The sequence below is a fragment of the Bombus affinis genome, chromosome 9 (assembly GCF_024516045.1).
Source record: "Bombus affinis isolate iyBomAffi1 chromosome 9, iyBomAffi1.2, whole genome shotgun sequence".
Taxonomy (NCBI): domain Eukaryota; kingdom Metazoa; phylum Arthropoda; class Insecta; order Hymenoptera; family Apidae; genus Bombus; species Bombus affinis.
In genome coordinates, this window is record NC_066352.1 from 1,464,359 (window position 1) to 1,483,257 (window position 18,899).

General features: G+C 29.8%; 3 protein-coding genes and 2 long non-coding RNA genes across 13 annotated transcripts; 2 read left to right on the plus strand and 3 right to left on the minus strand.

Moving 5' to 3' along the window:
- The first annotated feature begins 53 nt into the window (after window positions 1-53).
- Window positions 54-6,671, plus strand: LOC126920245 (UBX domain-containing protein 6). 6 transcript variants are annotated; one of them, XM_050730332.1, is made up of 7 exons: window positions 663-839; window positions 1,016-1,067; window positions 1,188-1,363; window positions 4,109-4,255; window positions 4,335-4,740; window positions 4,818-5,113; window positions 5,220-6,671. In XM_050730332.1, the coding sequence occupies exons 3-7, from the start codon at window positions 1,287-1,289 to the stop codon at window positions 5,614-5,616; spliced, it is 1,323 nt and encodes a 440-aa protein (XP_050586289.1). In that variant the 5' UTR covers window positions 663-839; window positions 1,016-1,067; window positions 1,188-1,286; the 3' UTR covers window positions 5,617-6,671. The 6 variants fall into 6 exon arrangements, with proteins under 6 accessions (XP_050586292.1, XP_050586289.1, XP_050586288.1 ...); XM_050730331.1 differs by having other exon boundaries at window positions 1,016-1,063; XM_050730334.1 differs by having other exon boundaries at window positions 663-776.
- LOC126920253 (uncharacterized) lies at window positions 1,670-3,784 on the minus strand. The gene is made up of 2 exons (XR_007711917.1): window positions 3,480-3,784; window positions 1,670-3,407 (listed from the first exon to the last, which is right to left on the minus strand). It is a non-coding gene; the product is annotated as an uncharacterized LOC126920253 (long non-coding RNA).
- LOC126920242 (synaptic vesicle 2-related protein) lies at window positions 6,181-9,676 on the minus strand. 4 transcript variants are annotated; one of them, XM_050730319.1, is made up of 8 exons: window positions 9,223-9,369; window positions 9,092-9,131; window positions 8,406-8,590; window positions 8,120-8,316; window positions 7,977-8,040; window positions 7,762-7,887; window positions 7,484-7,692; window positions 6,181-7,413 (listed from the first exon to the last, which is right to left on the minus strand). In XM_050730319.1, exons 1-8 carry the CDS (start codon window positions 9,223-9,225, stop codon window positions 6,807-6,809), a joined length of 1,431 nt encoding a protein of 476 aa, XP_050586276.1. In that variant the 5' UTR covers window positions 9,226-9,369; the 3' UTR covers window positions 6,181-6,806. The 4 variants fall into 4 exon arrangements, with proteins under 4 accessions (XP_050586276.1, XP_050586277.1, XP_050586278.1 ...); XM_050730320.1 differs by having other exon boundaries at window positions 8,984-9,131; window positions 9,223-9,331; XM_050730321.1 differs by lacking the exon at window positions 9,223-9,369 and adding an exon at window positions 8,984-9,003 and having other exon boundaries at window positions 9,092-9,110.
- Window positions 9,677-12,440: 2,764 nt separating this feature from the next.
- On the minus strand, window positions 12,441-13,945 carry LOC126920254 (uncharacterized). Its single transcript, XR_007711918.1, has 2 exons — window positions 13,276-13,945; window positions 12,441-12,690 (listed from the first exon to the last, which is right to left on the minus strand). It is a non-coding gene; the product is annotated as an uncharacterized LOC126920254 (long non-coding RNA).
- A 6-nt stretch (window positions 13,946-13,951) lies between these two features.
- LOC126920239 (heat shock 70 kDa protein cognate 4) lies at window positions 13,952-17,887 on the plus strand. The gene is made up of 3 exons (XM_050730313.1): window positions 13,952-14,113; window positions 14,226-14,441; window positions 15,815-17,887. Exons 2-3 carry the CDS (start codon window positions 14,237-14,239, stop codon window positions 17,548-17,550), a joined length of 1,941 nt encoding a protein of 646 aa, XP_050586270.1. The 5' UTR covers window positions 13,952-14,113; window positions 14,226-14,236; the 3' UTR covers window positions 17,551-17,887.
- Window positions 17,888-18,899: the final 1,012 nt, after the last annotated feature.

Here is an 18,899-nt window from a genome sequence, read left to right on the forward strand (position 1 = left end):
ATCAAGAGCATAATCAGCAATGAACTTCAACAAAAATTTTCCGATCTTTTTCACGAATTTATTGATTTGGTAGCATTTGACGATTTTCAGTTGCAGTTGTTGAAAATCTTCTTGTTTACATTTGTTAGTACCGTGGCCCTTATTTTCATCGCTTGGTATATTTACGGTCCAAGAATTTCCGAACAATTTATGGAACCAAGTAAGAAAATCATATTTTCGTTTTGATACATATACGTATTCACGCTATTGTGTAGAACAAATTGTATATATGTATTAATAGTAAATATATCATTCTTAGAACATGTTTTAATAATACATATGTAATATTTTAAACATATTTTAATAGTAAATAGATAATTCTCGGAACATATTTTTTGATGACTACGCAATATACTTAGTATCTATTTGTATATCCGTTCTTCCTGTTGCTTTTAATCACGTAATAATAAAAGCATATTACTAAGTATAAATTTTTGTCATTAATTTTACTGGTTTTACTTTACTTTCATCTTGCAATAGCACACTTTTTATGATTACCACATAAAACATTGAGGTCTTTTAAGTTCAATATGATTTTTGTGCATTTAAATCACAAAAGCTTTTATAAAAGAGACAGTGTAAAAAATTTATTGAGATATTCTCAGATATTGCTTTTAGGTTTATAAAATTAAATGTTCAAAAAAAAGTTAAAGGAGTTTTATATTTGCGATTGTTTTCTCTTCCATTAATAAAAATCAATATAATTGCAAAAAAAACTGAGGTTATGGAAGACAATGGTATGCCATTGCAAGATTAAGTAAAAATTCTTTTATTTTTGTTGAAGATCAAGGTTAAAAGAGGTAAAAAAGAAATATTTTATAATATTCAGTATATGTAATAAACAAATGGTATTAAATGATTATAAAATTATTTACTGTTAATTTATAGTACATATATAAAAGTTATCATGTCTAAAAATTGAAAATTTAAAAAATTCTTATCTTAATTCTAATGAAAAATATTGTTGTTAACACAGACTCTATATCAAAAGATTTTGACAGTTCATCTGGTGAATAATTTGTTGGTTAGTAAGTATAAATTATTTTACCAAATATAAAATAATTGTAAGCGAAGTGAAATTATTTTTGTACATATATATATTAATACATTATTAATAAATATATATAGAATTTTTCTTTTTTTTCTAGGTTAAATAAATCCAACAGAATTGGTTTGAGTAGAAAATTTGAGTTACACAATTGATCTGCTGTTTACAACCTTTTGTAATATCAGACCAAATAACAATTATGACAGAAAAAATTAAATCACTTTTTCTCAAGGCAAAATTGGATGCAAAATTTATGAATGCCGGAAAAGGACACAAGTAATGTTTATCATAATTCATTTTAATTAACTATTTGATTTTAACATAGAGGATAGAAATTTTCAGTAGTTTCTTTAACACTAGGTTTACGGGACCCGCCAATTTGACGGATTTCGAACTTTGAAATGAAATATCTCAAAAAACATAGCACCAATTTTAACCATTTTGCATCGTAAATTAATCATTTCATCTAAAGAATTTATACACAAAATTATTTTTTCCTAGACTTTCTAATTTTTGAAATCTGTATGTAGTATACCTATCTCTACAGGATCCGTCAAATTGACGGGTAAACGAAAATACGCATTTTTCATTAAAAAATCGATTTATTCAAATTAAGTCTGAAAGGAACAATATTAGGCTTCACGTTTAAATAAATTATTAATAAATGAAAAGTATTTTTTTTAAATTATCACTAAAAAAGTAACAATAACATTAACGGTACAGGGTAATCATATCTATTGAGCACATTTTTTGCAAATATACTGAATGTTGTTTGTGCATTTTCTGCATACGATCTTTTTGCGATGTATACAATAATTATTACTTCTATTTTTTTTTTTTGCAATAACCCACTTGGTAACCTTTTCGCACTTCTGACGTTGAAGCTGACAGAAATGAAGTGTCTGATCTTTGGCAAATGTTCTCTTTGTTTTCTCCAGCTAATTCCTCGGCTAAACAAAAAATGAATTCCTTTCTGGATATTTTCGATCTGGTACATTCTTTATATAGTATCCATGCGTTTATCACTGCCAAATCCAAAATATTAAAAAAGACTTGAAGGGGCCATCGGAACCCTCTTTGCTTTCACACTATATTTGCATGCCATTTGGTCAACACCATACTTTGTTTTATTGTAAAAAGCAATGGTTTCTGGAACACATTTATAATTATCTTCTATTCGTACACCTGTATGTTTGGTGCTTAGAAGGAGGACTTTTACTTTAGGTTTACTTTTATACACAGTAAGTGTGCAGTTTTCTGATTTATATAAACTTGAGGAAAACAATGTTATCCTGTCCTTTTTTCTCTTGAGCATCAAGTTTCATCTTTCCCCATATAAGGGAAACCATTCAAAATATATTTTGTTTGGATGTCAACTGCTAACCAAAACTTAATGCCAAATTTATGAGTCTTATTTGGTATATACTGCGTAAACCTGCATCGAGCTTTCGTTGGAAATAATTGTTCATCTATTGAGATATTTTCATATGGCTTGTAACAAGCCTGGCTATTATTAGGTCATCCCATAAGTTCGTGCTGACTTTTGTGTATACATTTCATGTGTCGATTTATAAACATACGGCGATAAGGGACCAATGCACTTGAAAAATGGGAAGAAGTTGTACAACGAGAGGAGGATTACATTTTTTTTATGAAACTGAAAGGTATGTAAACAATCTTAACATATATAACCGCTCGAAAAACGGAACGAACTTATGGGATAACCTAATACTTATAAATCTGTTCCATATTTCGGATATCAGCGCAAATTTATCTATTTGTAATCTTTCGGAGGCTTTCAATGACCTCGCTTCATATGCGCCTCGGATATATAGAAAACTAGAAAACTACGCAACTCAGCAACTGTGATTGTCCAGTCTTTTTTCAAAACTCGATGCGAATGAACTCGCATTTCAGTGCAATCGTTTATGTGTTCCATTATGTATCTGTCAATTATCAATTCGAAAGTACTAGTTACATAAACCGACATAATATTTCGCGTATATATTTATACCCCTAGATCCGCCTGCTTTCAGTTTTATGCACTGTGTCCCGTCAATTGCAATTTCAATTTCACTTATTACATTTTGGGATATGCTTGGAATGCTCGTCCTTCCATCCTCGGAATCAGAACTAAAAAGAATACGCATGCTTTTCTTGTTACGACACACTTTCAAGAAGTGTTCCTTTTCACTATCCGAAGATCCTTCTATCTCTCCACTTTCAAGGTATTCAGAGCTTTCACTGTCAGAACAATTTTCATTGATGTTGACAATTTTGTTCAATATCTTATTATATCTCTTGGATTTACTCATGATTGCTAGAAAAGGGGGATTGTTCTAAATAAGAAAATACTGTGCCCAAATTCAATTATCCTATTGTAAATACTTACAATAAATGGAGACAATAATGGGAAATGTCTACAATAACTGAAACTTTTGCTCACTGTCTTTGATAAATGAATTGTTTATGAAATCAGCTAAGCCGTCAATTTAACGGGTTTCGTAGAGATAGATATACTACATACAGATTTCAAAAATTAGAAAGCCTAGGAAAAAATAATTTTGTACATAAATTCTTTAGATGAAATGATTAATTTACGATGCAAAATGATTAAAATTAATGCTATGGTTTTTGAAATATTTCATTTCGAAGTTCGAAATCCGTCAAATTGGCGGGTCCCGTAAACCTAGTGTTAATGTTATTGTTATTTTTGTAATGATAATTTTAAAAAAAGACTTTATTTATTAATAATTTATTTAAACGTGAAGCCTAATATTGTTCCTTTCAGACTTAATTTGAATAAATCGATTTTTTAAAGAAAAATGCGTATTTTCGTTTACCCGTCAATTTGACGGGTCCTCGTAGAGATAGGTATATACGAAACGCCTGTAAACCTAGTGTTAATTATCATTTGAGATACTAGTGAATCTTACGTTTTAAATTTCGTATATATTTCAATACTAAGCTAATTATCATTAGTATGTTATATCTTTTGTAACGCAAAATTATTTGATGTAGATTGACAGAATCAACTAGCAATGATGGATCTACTTCTGTAGTAGAGCCAAGAAAAAGAGTGGAACCTACAGAAGAAGCTAAAGTAGCTGGTCAAGCAGCTTTGGCAAGACTGGAAGCAAAAGAATCTAACATAAAAAGATTTAACACGTATGTTTTTCATAAAAAATAATAGCTTTTATTTATAATTTTAAATATAATAACATATTTAATAATATATTATTTATAGATCATATGCAACTATTAAAGCACAAGTGAAACGAGAATTAGAACAAAAAAGAAGAGCACAACAAAATGTAGAGAAAGATTATGTGCAATCAGAAGAAAAAGCTGAAAATGCAGTTAAGGATAATTCTTTGTTAGCTGTTACTAATATATACTATCGTTGTCCATATTTATCTGATGAAATATTATCACAAGATGAATGGAATGTAAAAATAAAAGAATTTTTATATGAACAATTGAAAGGAGAAGATAAGGGTTTAATATCATGTTTAATTATACAAAATTGCAATAGTAAAAAGAATAGAATTAATGCTTGTGTTGAAACACTTGGAAAATATCTAGAAAATATTATAAATAATCCAGAGGAAGAAAAGTATCAGAAGATTAGGATGCAGAATAGAATATTTCAAGTAATACTCTTGTTTCTTTAAATAGATTTATTTAAGGAGAAAATAATTTATATAAACTTTTTATCAATATTTTAAAGGACAAAGTGGCCCCGATTGAAGGTGCATTAGAGTTTTTAAATGCTGCTGGTTTTCATCAGAAGAAGTTATTGAATAATGATAAAGAAGATGATTTCTTAATTCGTAATGCAGATAATTGTGATATTGAAAACATTACCATGTTATTGGAAGCATTAAAAATTGCACAGCCCATTCCACTGGAACTAGACAGAAATCTTCAAGTATTGTTACCTATGCAAGCAAACAAGAAAACTGAATTGCCATCGGGCTTTTTCAATTTAACTGCTGACGATATAGAGAAAGAACAACAACTTCGGTAAATATATATACGTACTGTATGCATTAATACATACAGATTAAATATAATATAAGACTTCATTAAATAAATTATGTTAAACATTTTTCTTTATCAATGTTAATAGAACTGAAGCAGTTGAGAGAGATCAGATGTTAAAAACAAAAGCCATGAGAGAAAGAGACGAAAAACAGAGACTTAGAAAATATAAATTTTCATTGATCCGTATAAAATTTCCAGATAATCTTATTTTACAAGGAACATTTTCTATACATGAAAAATTTCAAAATGTTGTTAATTTTGTTAGTGAGAATTTGATAAATAACGACAAGCCTTTCAGCTTAAAAAAGCTTCCTCAAACAACATTTAGTGAAGATTCTTTTGATAAAACATTACTTGAATTAGAATTATTCCCTGCTGTAATATTGATGTTTTCCTGGAAAAGTAAATCAGAAGAAATGAGCCACGACGAATCTGAAGGATACTTAAAGGAAGAGTTACTTTCTATCATACAACCTGCTTAAATTTATATTATCTAATCTTTACAAATTGTAATTATAAATACTGAAAAAGATAAATATAAGTATCATTATGCGGCTTACTTCTTTTAATATGATAGAAACGATAAAAGGCGGCTGTAATGCAAATATTCATTCCAAATTTTAATGGTTCATACAATGAGAATAGAGTCCTGTATAATGCAGATGAAAGAAAGGTAAATGTTTCATATTTCCTTTTCTATTATATTTTTTCAATATTTGTAAGTAAAATTTATATGGTTATTAATTTTAAGTATCATTTTTTAAATGATAAAAGAATATTATGTAAAATCATTTTCACCAAAAAAAGCTTTACAGATAATAGTGTATATTATTAATTTTCTAAAATTAATAAATGTTAATGAATGCTATTAATAATTTCAATTGAAATCTGAAAGTTCGAAATTTGCTTACTACATTATATGGAGATCTGTATATTAAGAATTAATTGCATAAAAAATGTACAAGATTCTACAATTTATTAGGATTCTTCCAGCATTTGTAAATATATTACATTTTATTTGGGTACATTATAAAGAAATTTCGTACTTAGTAAAATTGTGATAAATTTATTAATTTGGTACAATTTTGTATTTTCAATTTTAAATTATGGAATAGAAATAATGTGCTTTTTTTTATAGAAATATATGTATTGTAGCTTTACATGCCTTGTTATTTATGAAAATAAATTATGTTATTGTTGTAATACTAAAACAGATAACAAAAGTTATGGTTTATTTTGTATACATTAATCCTGCACGTTTGTGCATTTTGGCACTTCTGTTATATATTAATATTTAATATTTTATATATCAGTCTTTGTATATTTCTTATATGTTTAAAACTTACTATCATTGTCTAAAATGTTACAGAAAAGTAAATACAGATATGTTAAATAACTTATGATGTATAGTGTATCCTATTCATTCAAGTAATTTATAAAACAAAATTAGTCAGGAACAAAAAGTAATACTAATTATGCATATATGTAATTATAACAGTTGTAAAAACAAAATAAAAGAATATCCAATAAATAGAAACGAATTTGTTTTTCATCAATGGAAAACTGTTAATTTAACAACTATGACAGAATGTTGTAATGTTGATGAAAATATATTTTCCCTCTTAAAATATTTCAGTAGTAAAAAAAAGAAAAATGAAAAAAAGTTGAAACTTTATCGCGTCTCTTGAGTTGTGTCATTAGATGTATGATTTTTCGTTTCAACAGGTAAAGCAAGAGTAGCTATTGCAGCACATAATGCTGTTGCGGCATAAATTGCCATTGCTCCAGTAATAGACCATTGAAGAAATACTTGTGCTATATATGGTGTAACCATTGCACCAATTCTAGCCATTGCACTACAAGTACTAACACCGATACTACGTAAATGACTCGGATACACTTCTGGAGTGTACACATATGCAGCTTGAAACACACCGGCAATTAAACCTCTCGCTAGAAAAATTGATAGTGTTAATGCTGCTCTGTTTAATAGACAAGCTCTACCTAAGAAACAGATTAACATAGCAAACATTATTAATTGGAAGGCCATTGTCTTTCTTCTACCAATTTTTTCAATCGCAAAAATAGTGGAAAAAATTCCTGGAAATTCAGCTAACGTTGTCCAAAGAAGATCGATGTAATCACTCCTTTCTAAACGACAATCTAATTGACAAGTATCTTCCTTTTTGTTTTCCCACAAACTACATTGTTCAGATGATGTATGAAATAATTCTGTAGTCATTAATACAACACCATAATAACAAAATGCTGTACTCATCCTAAAATAATGCCATTACCATTATTTATACAATGTATCAAGATATAATATTTACCATATGTAGTATTTACCATACAAGCCAAAGCAAAGTAGATGTCCTACACATTTCCTTGCTTAATACATCTTTCAATTTGCCATGATTAATTTGATAAAAGCGATCCATAACTAATCTTCCTGGAGGTAAAGGTTTTTTATTTTCTCTTGCTACTCGTTCTAAAGTTGAAACAGCTTTATCCATTCTTCCGCTTGTTATATCAAATACTGTAGATTCTGGTAACCACTAAGAAAAAGTATCAGGTAAAAAATGTCATTTAATACTTGTTATAAATGCTTGATTTCTAATATTTACTGGAGTAATAATAGCAAATACAAGAAGTGGTATTGTTGATAAAATGAGAAGCCATCTCCAACCAAAAGTTGGCATTATTACCAATGCTATTGCCACTTCAAAACAGGCTCCAAGGGCCCAAAAACACTATGAAAAATAATTATTTCATATGAGCAATGTAAATGTTTACATCAAATTTATTTATAAGTGAGTATAACTGAGTGTGTAGGACTTACATCTAACAAAATGACACATTTTGCTCTTTGTTTTGCAGGAAGAAATTCTGCATACAATGTTACTCTGAAATAATAACTGATGTTATTCACATCTGCTCTAAGAACATTGATACTTTTATTTATAGGACTTACCAAATACTTACGATTGTGGTACACAACCAATAGCAAAACCAACTAATCCCCTAAGTAATAAAATCCACAGAAAATTTGGGGCAAAAGCACTTAAAAGAGCATAATAAAGTAGCAATATTGCACATAAAGTTAAAGATTGTTTACTACCATATCTATCACTTAAATTAGTCCAAAACGTAGAACTTAACATCATACCAAGGAAAACAACCTGAAATAAATGCAATAATATATTAGATAAAAATCATTGGAAAAATTTTATTACATATGACTATATTATTGAACAATGTTCTATTATACCGTGGTCGTTAAAGCTTGTTGATATCTAGTTATACCCCAATCACAATGTAAGGATGGACTTAAAATGCTTAATATTGTTATTTCCATACTATCTACCATCCAACAGAGACCGGTAAATAAAGATAATTTAACTTGAAATTTTCCAAATCCTAATGCATTGATAGCTTGAACAACAGTAAATGTATCTGCCAATGAAAATTTCACAATATTAAGAGAAATGTTAAATTTCAATAAAACAAATCGCTTCAGAAATAAATTGTCAGTAGTTATTGTATATAATACTATGTATTACATGTTTAATTATTTACTTATTCAAATTAAAAAAAAATACTGCATATAATATTTACATACAATATATATATATATATATATACATATATATACATATATATACATATATATACATATATATACATATATATATATATATATGTATAAAATATTTCATGTTATAACATATATAGGCTTAATACATGTAGAAGATTTAAAAAATCAACTTGTTAATTAGAGTTATGTTATAAAAAAGTATGTATCACATACTTTATTAAAATAAATTGTTAGTAACATTTTATTCATACCCAAGAAGAAACTGAATCATCTCAAGACCCATGCAAAGGAAAGCAATCCCATTTTAAAAAATCTGATGTTATATTTTCCATGCATAATAAGATATTTACATAACTTACAGTCACCCGCTCCTTTATAGATAAGTTTAAGCAGATTATCCTGTACATAAAAATTGTCAGTAATATTGTAAAGATACATTATAATAATTTACACATGTTACGATATAGATATTCTTAAAAAAATACTTTACCATCTGGAATAACTACTACAGAAGAAAGTTCCAAAGAGCGTTCAATACAATTTCCAAAATTTCTACTACATCTTGACACATTTCCTGAATTAACATTCAATTCTGAACCACGTAATTCTCCTAATTCACGATAAGGTTCGTTAGACATTTGTGATGCATTAGACATGATCGTTTGTATATCATATACAAAATAATCAAATATTTAACTGTCACTAGTACGATTAATTGATTTACAGATTACTTCATTAATATTTCCTTAAAGATGAGATTAGATTTGACAATCTGTCAATTACACTAATTAAACAGTCGTATACAGTATACGCTACGGTCATATATCGCGTACATTGTACCAGAGAGAAAATTTCCTCTCTCATTGTATATATATAAGTCTGAAAACTCCCATAGTGGGGACAAGGCTCTTAATATGGAGAGGTGTGCTTTGCAAATCGGTCGTTGATTGTAGCGCAAGGATCAATTTGTTAAATTCGTGGGAATCTTGCAACTTATTTCAAATAACTAAAAAACATGTTCAATTCAATAAAATAAATATTTTTACATTAAAGAAACTTGACTTATTTAATTAAATATTTTAACACGAAATCCAAATTTTGTAATAAACTTAGATAAAATTTCCCAATCTGCACAGCAGACCTGAATTCTTCGAACTCTTGTCTCTAATTGATTATTTATAAAAAGAATTACGTTGATAACAAATTAGAATAATTGAAATATGTACAATATGACAGAATAATAAGTAATGTGGATACAGATGATGGTGCCATCATTGATAAATCTCAATAAAATAATGGTGGTAGGATATGAAAAAGTATTGTATGTCACATTTATTCATATAATCACAAAAAAGCAGTATCACATAAAATATCATATATATAGTTTAATATACTATGTATTTAGTTTAAATAAATTGTGAAACGTTATGAAAAGTAAATTAGTTCATATTTTTTATCTTCAGTGTATATAGTTATTGTTTTTACCGAAAGATGGCCTTAAATGCAAAAGCTGTAAAAGTTTAATAAATCGATTGTAGTGCTATGGCTATCGGTCGATTTTTAAAACATCTAATAATATCACGAGCCTTACTCCCACTACGAGAGTTTCCAAATCTGTATATACAACCGTGCCTATCAGTGTCGTCTGTCGCCTCTCCTTTCCTTTGTTAAACTTTTGAAAGCTTTATTACGACTATACCATAAACGATAATCTTCTAATATGATGAGATTTGCTGATAATGAGATTTTACGATTATAAACGCTACAACGTATTAAGTTATGAAAGGATTCATGTTATGCCTATGTATGGTAATGAACAATCAAGATCCAACCTCATTTCTAGTTTCTCCAATAATCTACAGTAGTCTATAACAAAATACATAATATACGTTATTTAATAAAATAAACTTCATTATGAATTTGAAAAAATATTTTTTGATATATAAATTAATTTTATGAATTACTAAAGAAAATCTTAAAAATTTTAAATACTTATATAATTAGTTTTACTAAAGGGGAAAAAAGAAAAAATGACGCAAATTATATCATAGATAATAACGCAGTTTGCCGTTACAGTTTGATGACGTAGTGCGATGATTATCGTTCATGAAAAGAAGATACATACATACGTATATGTATGTACATATTTACATATATAAGTATGTTGAATGAACGAGATAGATAATTCAATATACTCTTTTTTGTAAATTTTTACTATCCTTCTTCTTATGCAATAAATTAAAATGGATTAAATAAAATTAATGGGATTAAAATTATGGGATTTCATTAATTCTATTAATATATCGAAACCAATGTTATTTACTATAATGTAACAATTCTTATTGTTATTAATCTTTCTATTGATTTCATTCATAATATATATGTCGGGTTATCGTTAAGATTAGGGTTAAGGTTAGGGGCGTGAAACGAATCCTCATTTGGATTAGACGTTGTCGTTATGCAATAGAGGAGATATTTACTAGTACAAATATGATTATTACAGAATTTGACAAGGAATCGCGATAATTAGATACTCGAGAAGCTCATGATAATGATCCTAGGTTCGATAACGAATCCGCGGTCAACGAGATAACGAACTTTACTTTGCGTCAACGTCTAAGTTGTACTCAATCTTAGAACGTGGAGTAATCACTGCGTGTGAGAACGATATTTCAATCATTGATGAGATCGTACGAGAGAGTGTCTCTCCGTCACGGTGACGCTGTCAAGGAAAACTGTGATGGGTGTGTCTAAGGGCACGAGGTCATCAGATTCGTGGAGAAAAGTCTTCATTTGGAGGGTGAGGGAAATTGACGTTACTGTTAATTGATCAATTTCCATGTTGATGGTTAGAGAAAGATGCTAGCCGTCCTTGAGGGAAAGTTGCTAGCGGGAAGCGTCGTTCGTGGAAAAAATAGATTTCTATTAATTCTACAACTATTTCTTTTAAGGAGAGGTATAGAATTTCTCCATAACTTTATTACACAAAACGTTCATCCCTTGACCGCGGCTACGTTCGGCAATTGGTTGTCGCCTCGAGCCTAAGCTCATTATCATAAATCTCGAACAAATACAGTCGAATTGAATGACGGTAATTGCTTAATTACGGCTATGGTAGAATCTAAATTACAGTATTAGGGGATTTTCCCAAAGTTCCAAAGGGAAGGCTCCGATGCCCTTCCATCTTCGACATATATGTAAATTCATTCATAATATAAATTAATATCGTATAAATTAACCTTTTCTCGGTTCTTGTAAAAGTTAGCTAGAACATTCTATAACTAAAAAGGTGAGGCTTCGATCGATTAAGTACAGATACAAGATTACTTTAAGTGTGATTCACATTGATATAAAACATATATCAAAAAGTATACTTTTGTAAAAATGGCTTTAATAAGCAATAAAGTGTACATTTGAAAATGTCTCGATCAAATAACACACATATATTAACGTACAGTAACAACTATATAGCATATTGGACGAGTATATATAGCATGACTACGCGGGAACGTACTGGAAGATTCTACAATTCGCGAACTCTACCGCAATGCTTATCGTCATTGATTGCATGCACTGTGCTTTGTCACATGGGCTGCGTTCGTTTCCAAGAAAAGTTTCAAGAAAATTCTACAAATTATATAATTCAAACGATACCTCAGAAAATAAGAATAAAACGAGAATATCGCTTTTATCGAATAATTATTATGATTAAAAGAATAAATATGTTCAGCTTTATTGATATCGATGAACAAGTTTTTAACATTCTACAGTTCTAACATTCTACATTCTCTTTTCATATGTTTATACATGGTTTATGATATACATATATCTCTCTTAAATAAAATAATACTTAGTACAGGAAATCTAAAAGCTTATAAAGTACCGTAAAATATTCCATATTCTTTTTTATTATCTTTATTATTATCATTTACGTGTATTCTCAGAAGCCAAATGTGAGCTGTAAAAAATTATACGTTATGAATACATAATTTACTGCTTTTATTACCATGAAATATAATAAATTTAATATGTCAATTTGTTTAAAAAATTTATTATTTAGTCAAAATATGAGTAATTTTCAAATAAATAAAAATAAGTTGTGAAATATAAATGACTTTCTTTTTAATATAACCTTGTGATATTTTCATGGTTATTTAAAGCTTATGATGTTTATATGCATACATATATATTTATATATACAAACTCATAAGCAGATACATTGTTCATGCGTCACAATTGGTATAAAAATGTGTATGTGTTACATGTTCATTATACATATAATACAGATTTTCAAGTATATACATAAATGGAAATCGAAAAATAGTTTTGTTATATTGAATCAATATATCGATGTGACAGCAAGGAAATATAATAATGTAATAGATATAAAATTCTAGAATAGTCTATTTGTCCGATTTTATGCTATATTAATCATTAATTAATGGCTATTATTAATTTGACAATGAATTTAAATTTATAATGTAGCATAATTTTATTTTAATTTAAGAACGAATATATGATAGAATATATATATATTTCTTACGATTTTTCTATCAAATTCATTGTTATTATGTCATTGTGATGATGCAGCATTATGATTCATTGAAATTGACGTCTTTTAACGTTGACATATGTACAATATGTATGTACGTACATACATACATATATATTCTATAAATAATAATTATTAGATATATCTGTTACTGTACAAAGTGAATACGCATTGTATTTAAATTGTATGTAATATAATGTAATATAATGTTCATTATCTGTAATATCAGCTTAATTTTCATACATATGTCAAAGTGACACGATCATAAAGTGAACACATAATCTATAAAGGTTATACAATTGTCACAGAAATTAAGGAATCCTAAAACAAAGCAAACCACAACCATGCATGGATATAAACTTCACATATACTTGTGTGTGTAACTATACACTTTCTAGAACTAGTTACTAAATTTTTTCCAACTTCCTTGTACTCTATTTCCGTATTATCTGTCGTTTCAGCTGGAGATTATTTAAAAAATTATTTCATTTATACTTTGATCGTTTAAAAAATAGTTACAAGAAATTAAAATAATTTTTGTGTTTCGTAAATTTCTTTCGAATCAATCAATAACCACATAAAATTCCACCATTGATATACGTAGTTCGTGGCGCGTATCCAGTAATGACGCAAGTCTAACAGAATCTAACTTCTGATTGGTTGATAGAAGGTGCTTGAATAGGAAGAACATTCCAGAAGCGTCCTCTGGGGAAGTAATATAAACCGAAATGCGGATACGGGCTCTTCACTCACGTTGCGAATCGTCAAACGGAGAATCTCTTCACTGTCCTACGAAACGAACTTTTACAAGCGAGTAAAGAAGAAAGATGTGTGTACCCACTGTATCCGTATTTGCTTCTACGATATTTGACATTAATCTAATTTGAAAATCATTTCAACGTTTTGTCCATAAATTTAATTTCCATTTATATTTTGTACAGAAAAAGCAAAGATGGCCAAAGCACCTGCAGTTGGTATTGATCTCGGCACCACTTACTCCTGCGTTGGTGTATTCCAGCACGGGAAGGTGGAAATCATCGCCAATGATCAAGGAAATCGTACAACACCTAGCTATGTTGCATTCACCGAAACTGAACGGTTAATTGGTGATGCTGCCAAAAACCAAGTAGCCATGAACCCCAACAACACCATCTTCGGTAAGTCTATTTTATCAAATATTTTTCATATTACGTCTCATGGATAAAGTCATAAATCTTCCCTTTTACATACTGTGAAAAATTTGTTCCGCATATGTTTCTGCATTTTTTGAAATACAAATTATTTTTTGAATTCTTGAATGCATTTTTGTAAAATTCCATTATCTGATAAACATCTTCAAATTATTTATATCCATTGGAATTGAAATAGATTTGTTAGTCCGTGTGTAAAAATACAAAACTAATTTATACATCTTGTAATTAAGTATTATGAAACATTTAGAGATTTTTTCGAATAAAAATTTTATAAAATTAATACTAATGAAAATTTCCATATTATATAGATAAGATTCTTTTTTAACATTATTCAAGATGTATTTCTTTTTACTACAGTTTCTGAATTAATTTTAAGCTAGTTTTTAACGATATTAATTAATATCTTAATTTTTATGAATTGATTTCCAACATTTTTTTGAGTATTTGAATTATTATTGTAGTAACATAATGGGAATGGTTGTAAAATGACAATGGATTGTTCGTTTTAATTAATGATAAAATAGCACTACTTTGAAATTTTGTAAATTTGCGTGGAGAATTTTTAATATGGTAGACGATGAGAAGCTCGATCTATAATATGTAATGGATATGCGTTATGTACGCACGCGCAGATGCAAAGATGTACAGGCATAACGGTTAGTGGTCGCCATTACGTTACCTTTGTTTCGGATTATTGTTTAATAAATATGATACTTTTATTGAATTAGAAATTCGAAATATGTTACAAGATCTTTCATTTATTTTATTAAAGTGATAAATTATTTCAATAAAAATTTTTCACATAAAAGGTGATTTTTTTATTTTGTAAAAGTCTTAAAAATAACATTGGGGACCGGCTGCTTTGACAAACATATAGCCTATATATAGACGAGCATATATAACACGAATTTTCGCTTGTTTTTGGATCGATTGAAAAGATTTAAAGTGACTAATATTGTACCTAATATACTGGTAATAGTTTCGTATTATTTAAGCATGTAATGTAAAAACACATTCATAATATTGTTTATAGCATCCATTGCCTTTTTTACTGTTCCATTTAACAGTAGTTAGTATTTTTATGAGATACCGCATGAAATATGTAAGACGTGAATTGGCGTCTCCGGTCCCCAACCATTGGAAAATGAAAGAAGCGAATTCGTGTCTTCAGTTCTCGCATTGTTAATATAATAAAAAATAGCACAAATGCTTATTACGTTAAAAATGTTGTTAAACGACATTGAAATTATAGTCAAATTTTATATTCAATTTAATATATTATATTACATTGAGAATACAAAGGATAAAAAAGTATTTAATTTTCTACTTATTTTCAGATGCCAAGCGTCTCATAGGCCGCCGTTTCGAGGATCCCACTGTCCAGGCTGATATGAAACATTGGCCCTTCACTGTTGTAAATGATGGTGGCAAACCCAAAATTCAAGTATATTACAAAGGAGAGACGAAGACTTTCTTCCCTGAAGAAGTGAGTTCAATGGTCCTGGTAAAGATGAAAGAAACTGCTGAAGCATACCTTGGCAAGAGTGTCAGCAATGCCGTGATCACTGTACCTGCTTACTTCAACGACTCGCAGCGTCAGGCAACCAAGGACGCTGGTACCATTTCGGGTTTGAATGTCTTACGTATCATCAACGAACCCACCGCTGCCGCCATTGCTTACGGCTTGGATAAAAAAACTACCACCGAGCGCAACGTCCTAATCTTTGACCTTGGTGGTGGCACCTTTGATGTCTCAATTTTGACCATCGAAGATGGCATTTTTGAGGTCAAGTCAACAGCAGGAGACACTCATCTTGGCGGCGAAGATTTCGACAATCGTATGGTCAATCACTTTGTCCAAGAATTCAAACGCAAATACAAGAAAGATCTGACTGCAAATAAACGCGCCCTTCGTCGTTTGAGAACAGCTTGCGAACGTGCGAAACGCACTTTGTCTTCGTCTACTCAAGCTAGTATCGAAATTGATTCGCTCTATGAGGGAATTGACTTTTATACCTCAATCACCAGAGCTCGATTCGAAGAGCTTTGTGCTGATCTCTTTAGAGGAACACTCGAGCCAGTGGAAAAATCGTTGCGCGATGCCAAAATGGATAAAGCTCAGATTCACGATATCGTTTTAGTTGGTGGATCCACGCGTATTCCTAAGATCCAAAAGTTACTGCAGGACTTCTTTAATGGGAAGGAATTGAACAAGTCTATCAACCCTGATGAAGCTGTAGCTTATGGAGCTGCTGTACAAGCTGCTATTCTACATGGTGACAAGTCTGAAGAAGTACAAGATCTACTGCTTCTTGATGTAACACCTTTATCTCTTGGTATTGAAACTGCTGGTGGTGTTATGACTGCTCTTATCAAGAGAAATACTACTATTCCAACAAAACAGACTCAAACCTTCACTACATATGCTGATAATCAACCAGGAGTATTGATTCAAGTTTATGAAGGTGAACGTGCTATGACGAAGGATAACAACTTATTAGGTAAATTTGAGCTCAGTGGTATTCCACCAGCCCCTCGAGGAGTTCCTCAGATTGAAGTCACATTTGACATTGATGCCAATGGTATTCTGAATGTCTCTGCAGTGGATAAATCTACTGGGAAAGAGAACAAAATTACCATTACCAATGACAAAGGTCGTCTTAGCAAAGAAGACATTGAAAGAATGGTCAATGAAGCTGAAAAATATCGTAGCGAGGATGAGAAACAGAAAGAAACTATCGCTGCTAAGAATGGTCTTGAGTCTTACTGCTTTAACATGAAGAGCACAGTGGAAGATGAGAAACTCAAGGATAAAATCAGCGCCAATGACAAGCAAGTTGTATTGGATAAATGCAATGATATCATTAAGTGGCTTGATGCCAATCAGTTGGCTGATAAAGAAGAATATGAACATAAGCAGAAAGAATTAGAGGCTATATGTAATCCCATTGTTACAAAGTTGTATCAGGGTACTGGAGGAATGCCTGGTGGAATGCCTGGAGGTTTCCCAGGAGCAGGAGGTGGTGCTCCTGGTGGTGGTGCATCTGGTCCTACTATCGAAGAAGTCGACTAAATTGTTACTCGCTTGCCACTGCCTTCTCCATGATTTATTCCTATGCAGAGGATAACATCAATTCGAAGAACATAGAATTTCACAGCTGCGGTCTTTCGTTCCTGAGTATTAATTTATCTAGGTTTCAGTTTTCTCTTCTACTACATCGTAAAAATTATTTTAGATTTATTTATTCTGTTTTTGTAAACTAGCCAAATAATTTTCAATAGATTACAATGCGTAAAAAATAACTTTATTGTACTTGTAATCCGATAATGTCAATAGAAAGTCAGTTGTGATGATTTTCTATGTTCAAAAAAACCATGAAAATATAAAACAATCCCTGAAACTTACATAATTGTTTACAATTTATTACCTTTTTTAAGCGAGAATCTAAAAGAGTCAGTGGTTTGTTAACACTTAGCCAATCGAATAGTGGAGATCTCCACTGTGAAGTACATCGCGCATAACAGAATGGGAAGATTGCCCTTTTTGATCTTAGCAACGCGTTTCTTTTTATTATCAATTATTGTTTACCTGGAATTGTTCCCAATTAATTGCGCCACTTTTGCTGCTTTTATAAAATACACCAATTTAGTGGTGTTAAAATAAATTAAGAAGTTACACTATCAGTTATGATTAAATAAAGTTATAATCGAACGAATACCCCACACTGTAAAAAACTATTAAAATGCATTGTGAATTTTTAATTTTACCTATATTTTTTGCATAAACTACAAAAGATAATTGTTATATACTTTTAATTTGATGTTTTGTATAAACAATATGTGAAATCGTTAAACAAAATCATTACCGCAAAATATAATTGACCACTTAAGTAATTTTTAGACTTCTTTGTTTTTGAAATAGTGAATATTAATCCGCATTGCTTGGAAAATACGCGTTGGACAGCGTATAGGTTGACTCGTCTATTGCGGTGAGAAACGTATAGCTCGCTGTGGCGCGCGCGGTTGGCTAAGTATTAAAATGAACTTGAGTCATGATATTTTGAATAAATTGGAATATCCAATTCCATAGAACATCGCTTATATGGCTATCGTCTTACCTCAATATTAAATATATTTTATAGCAGCAAATAAATTTTATAGTCCATCTCAAAAACGATATTTTATTTTAAGTAATTTAAAAATTCAATATTTCGTACATCTAAAGTTGGTGAGAAGAATTGTTAGTAACAATTAAATTTTATGAGGTTTTTCGTAATTCTTTAGTCTTTTGTACAGAAAAAAGGAGACAAATTATATAGTAAAATATAAAGAAGGAGAATACAGAGAAGCATCAAAAATTAAAATGTAAATGAGTTCAAAAAGGTAAAAATTATTTTAGCTGCAGTTATTGAGTAAATAAAA

What these genes read in the sequence shown, in the direction of transcription:
- LOC126920242 (XM_050730318.1), bottom strand. Translation starts at nt 9,388, where the DNA reads ATGTCTAATGCATCACAAATGTCTAACGAACCTTATCGTGAATTAGGA. An exon ending in AACAAGCTTTAACGACCACG is followed by an intron (nt 8,317 to 8,405) that starts GTATAATAGAAC and finishes CATTTATTTCAG; the next exon opens with GTTGTTTTCCTTGGTATGAT. An exon ending in ATTGGTTGTGTACCACAATC is followed by an intron (nt 8,041 to 8,119) that starts GTAAGTATTTGG and finishes TTATTATTTCAG; the next exon opens with AGTAACATTGTATGCAGAAT.
- LOC126920245 (XM_050730330.1), top strand. Translation starts at nt 3,128, where the DNA reads ATGCACTGTGTCCCGTCAATTGCAATTTCAATTTCACTTATTACATTT. An exon ending in AACATAAAAAGATTTAACAC is followed by an intron (nt 4,256 to 4,334) that starts GTATGTTTTTCA and finishes TATTATTTATAG; the next exon opens with ATCATATGCAACTATTAAAG. An exon ending in TGCAGAATAGAATATTTCAA is followed by an intron (nt 4,741 to 4,817) that starts GTAATACTCTTG and finishes AATATTTTAAAG; the next exon opens with GACAAAGTGGCCCCGATTGA.
- LOC126920239 (XM_050730313.1), top strand. Translation starts at nt 14,237, where the DNA reads ATGGCCAAAGCACCTGCAGTTGGTATTGATCTCGGCACCACTTACTCC. An exon ending in CCCCAACAACACCATCTTCG is followed by an intron (nt 14,442 to 15,814) that starts GTAAGTCTATTT and finishes ACTTATTTTCAG; the next exon opens with ATGCCAAGCGTCTCATAGGC.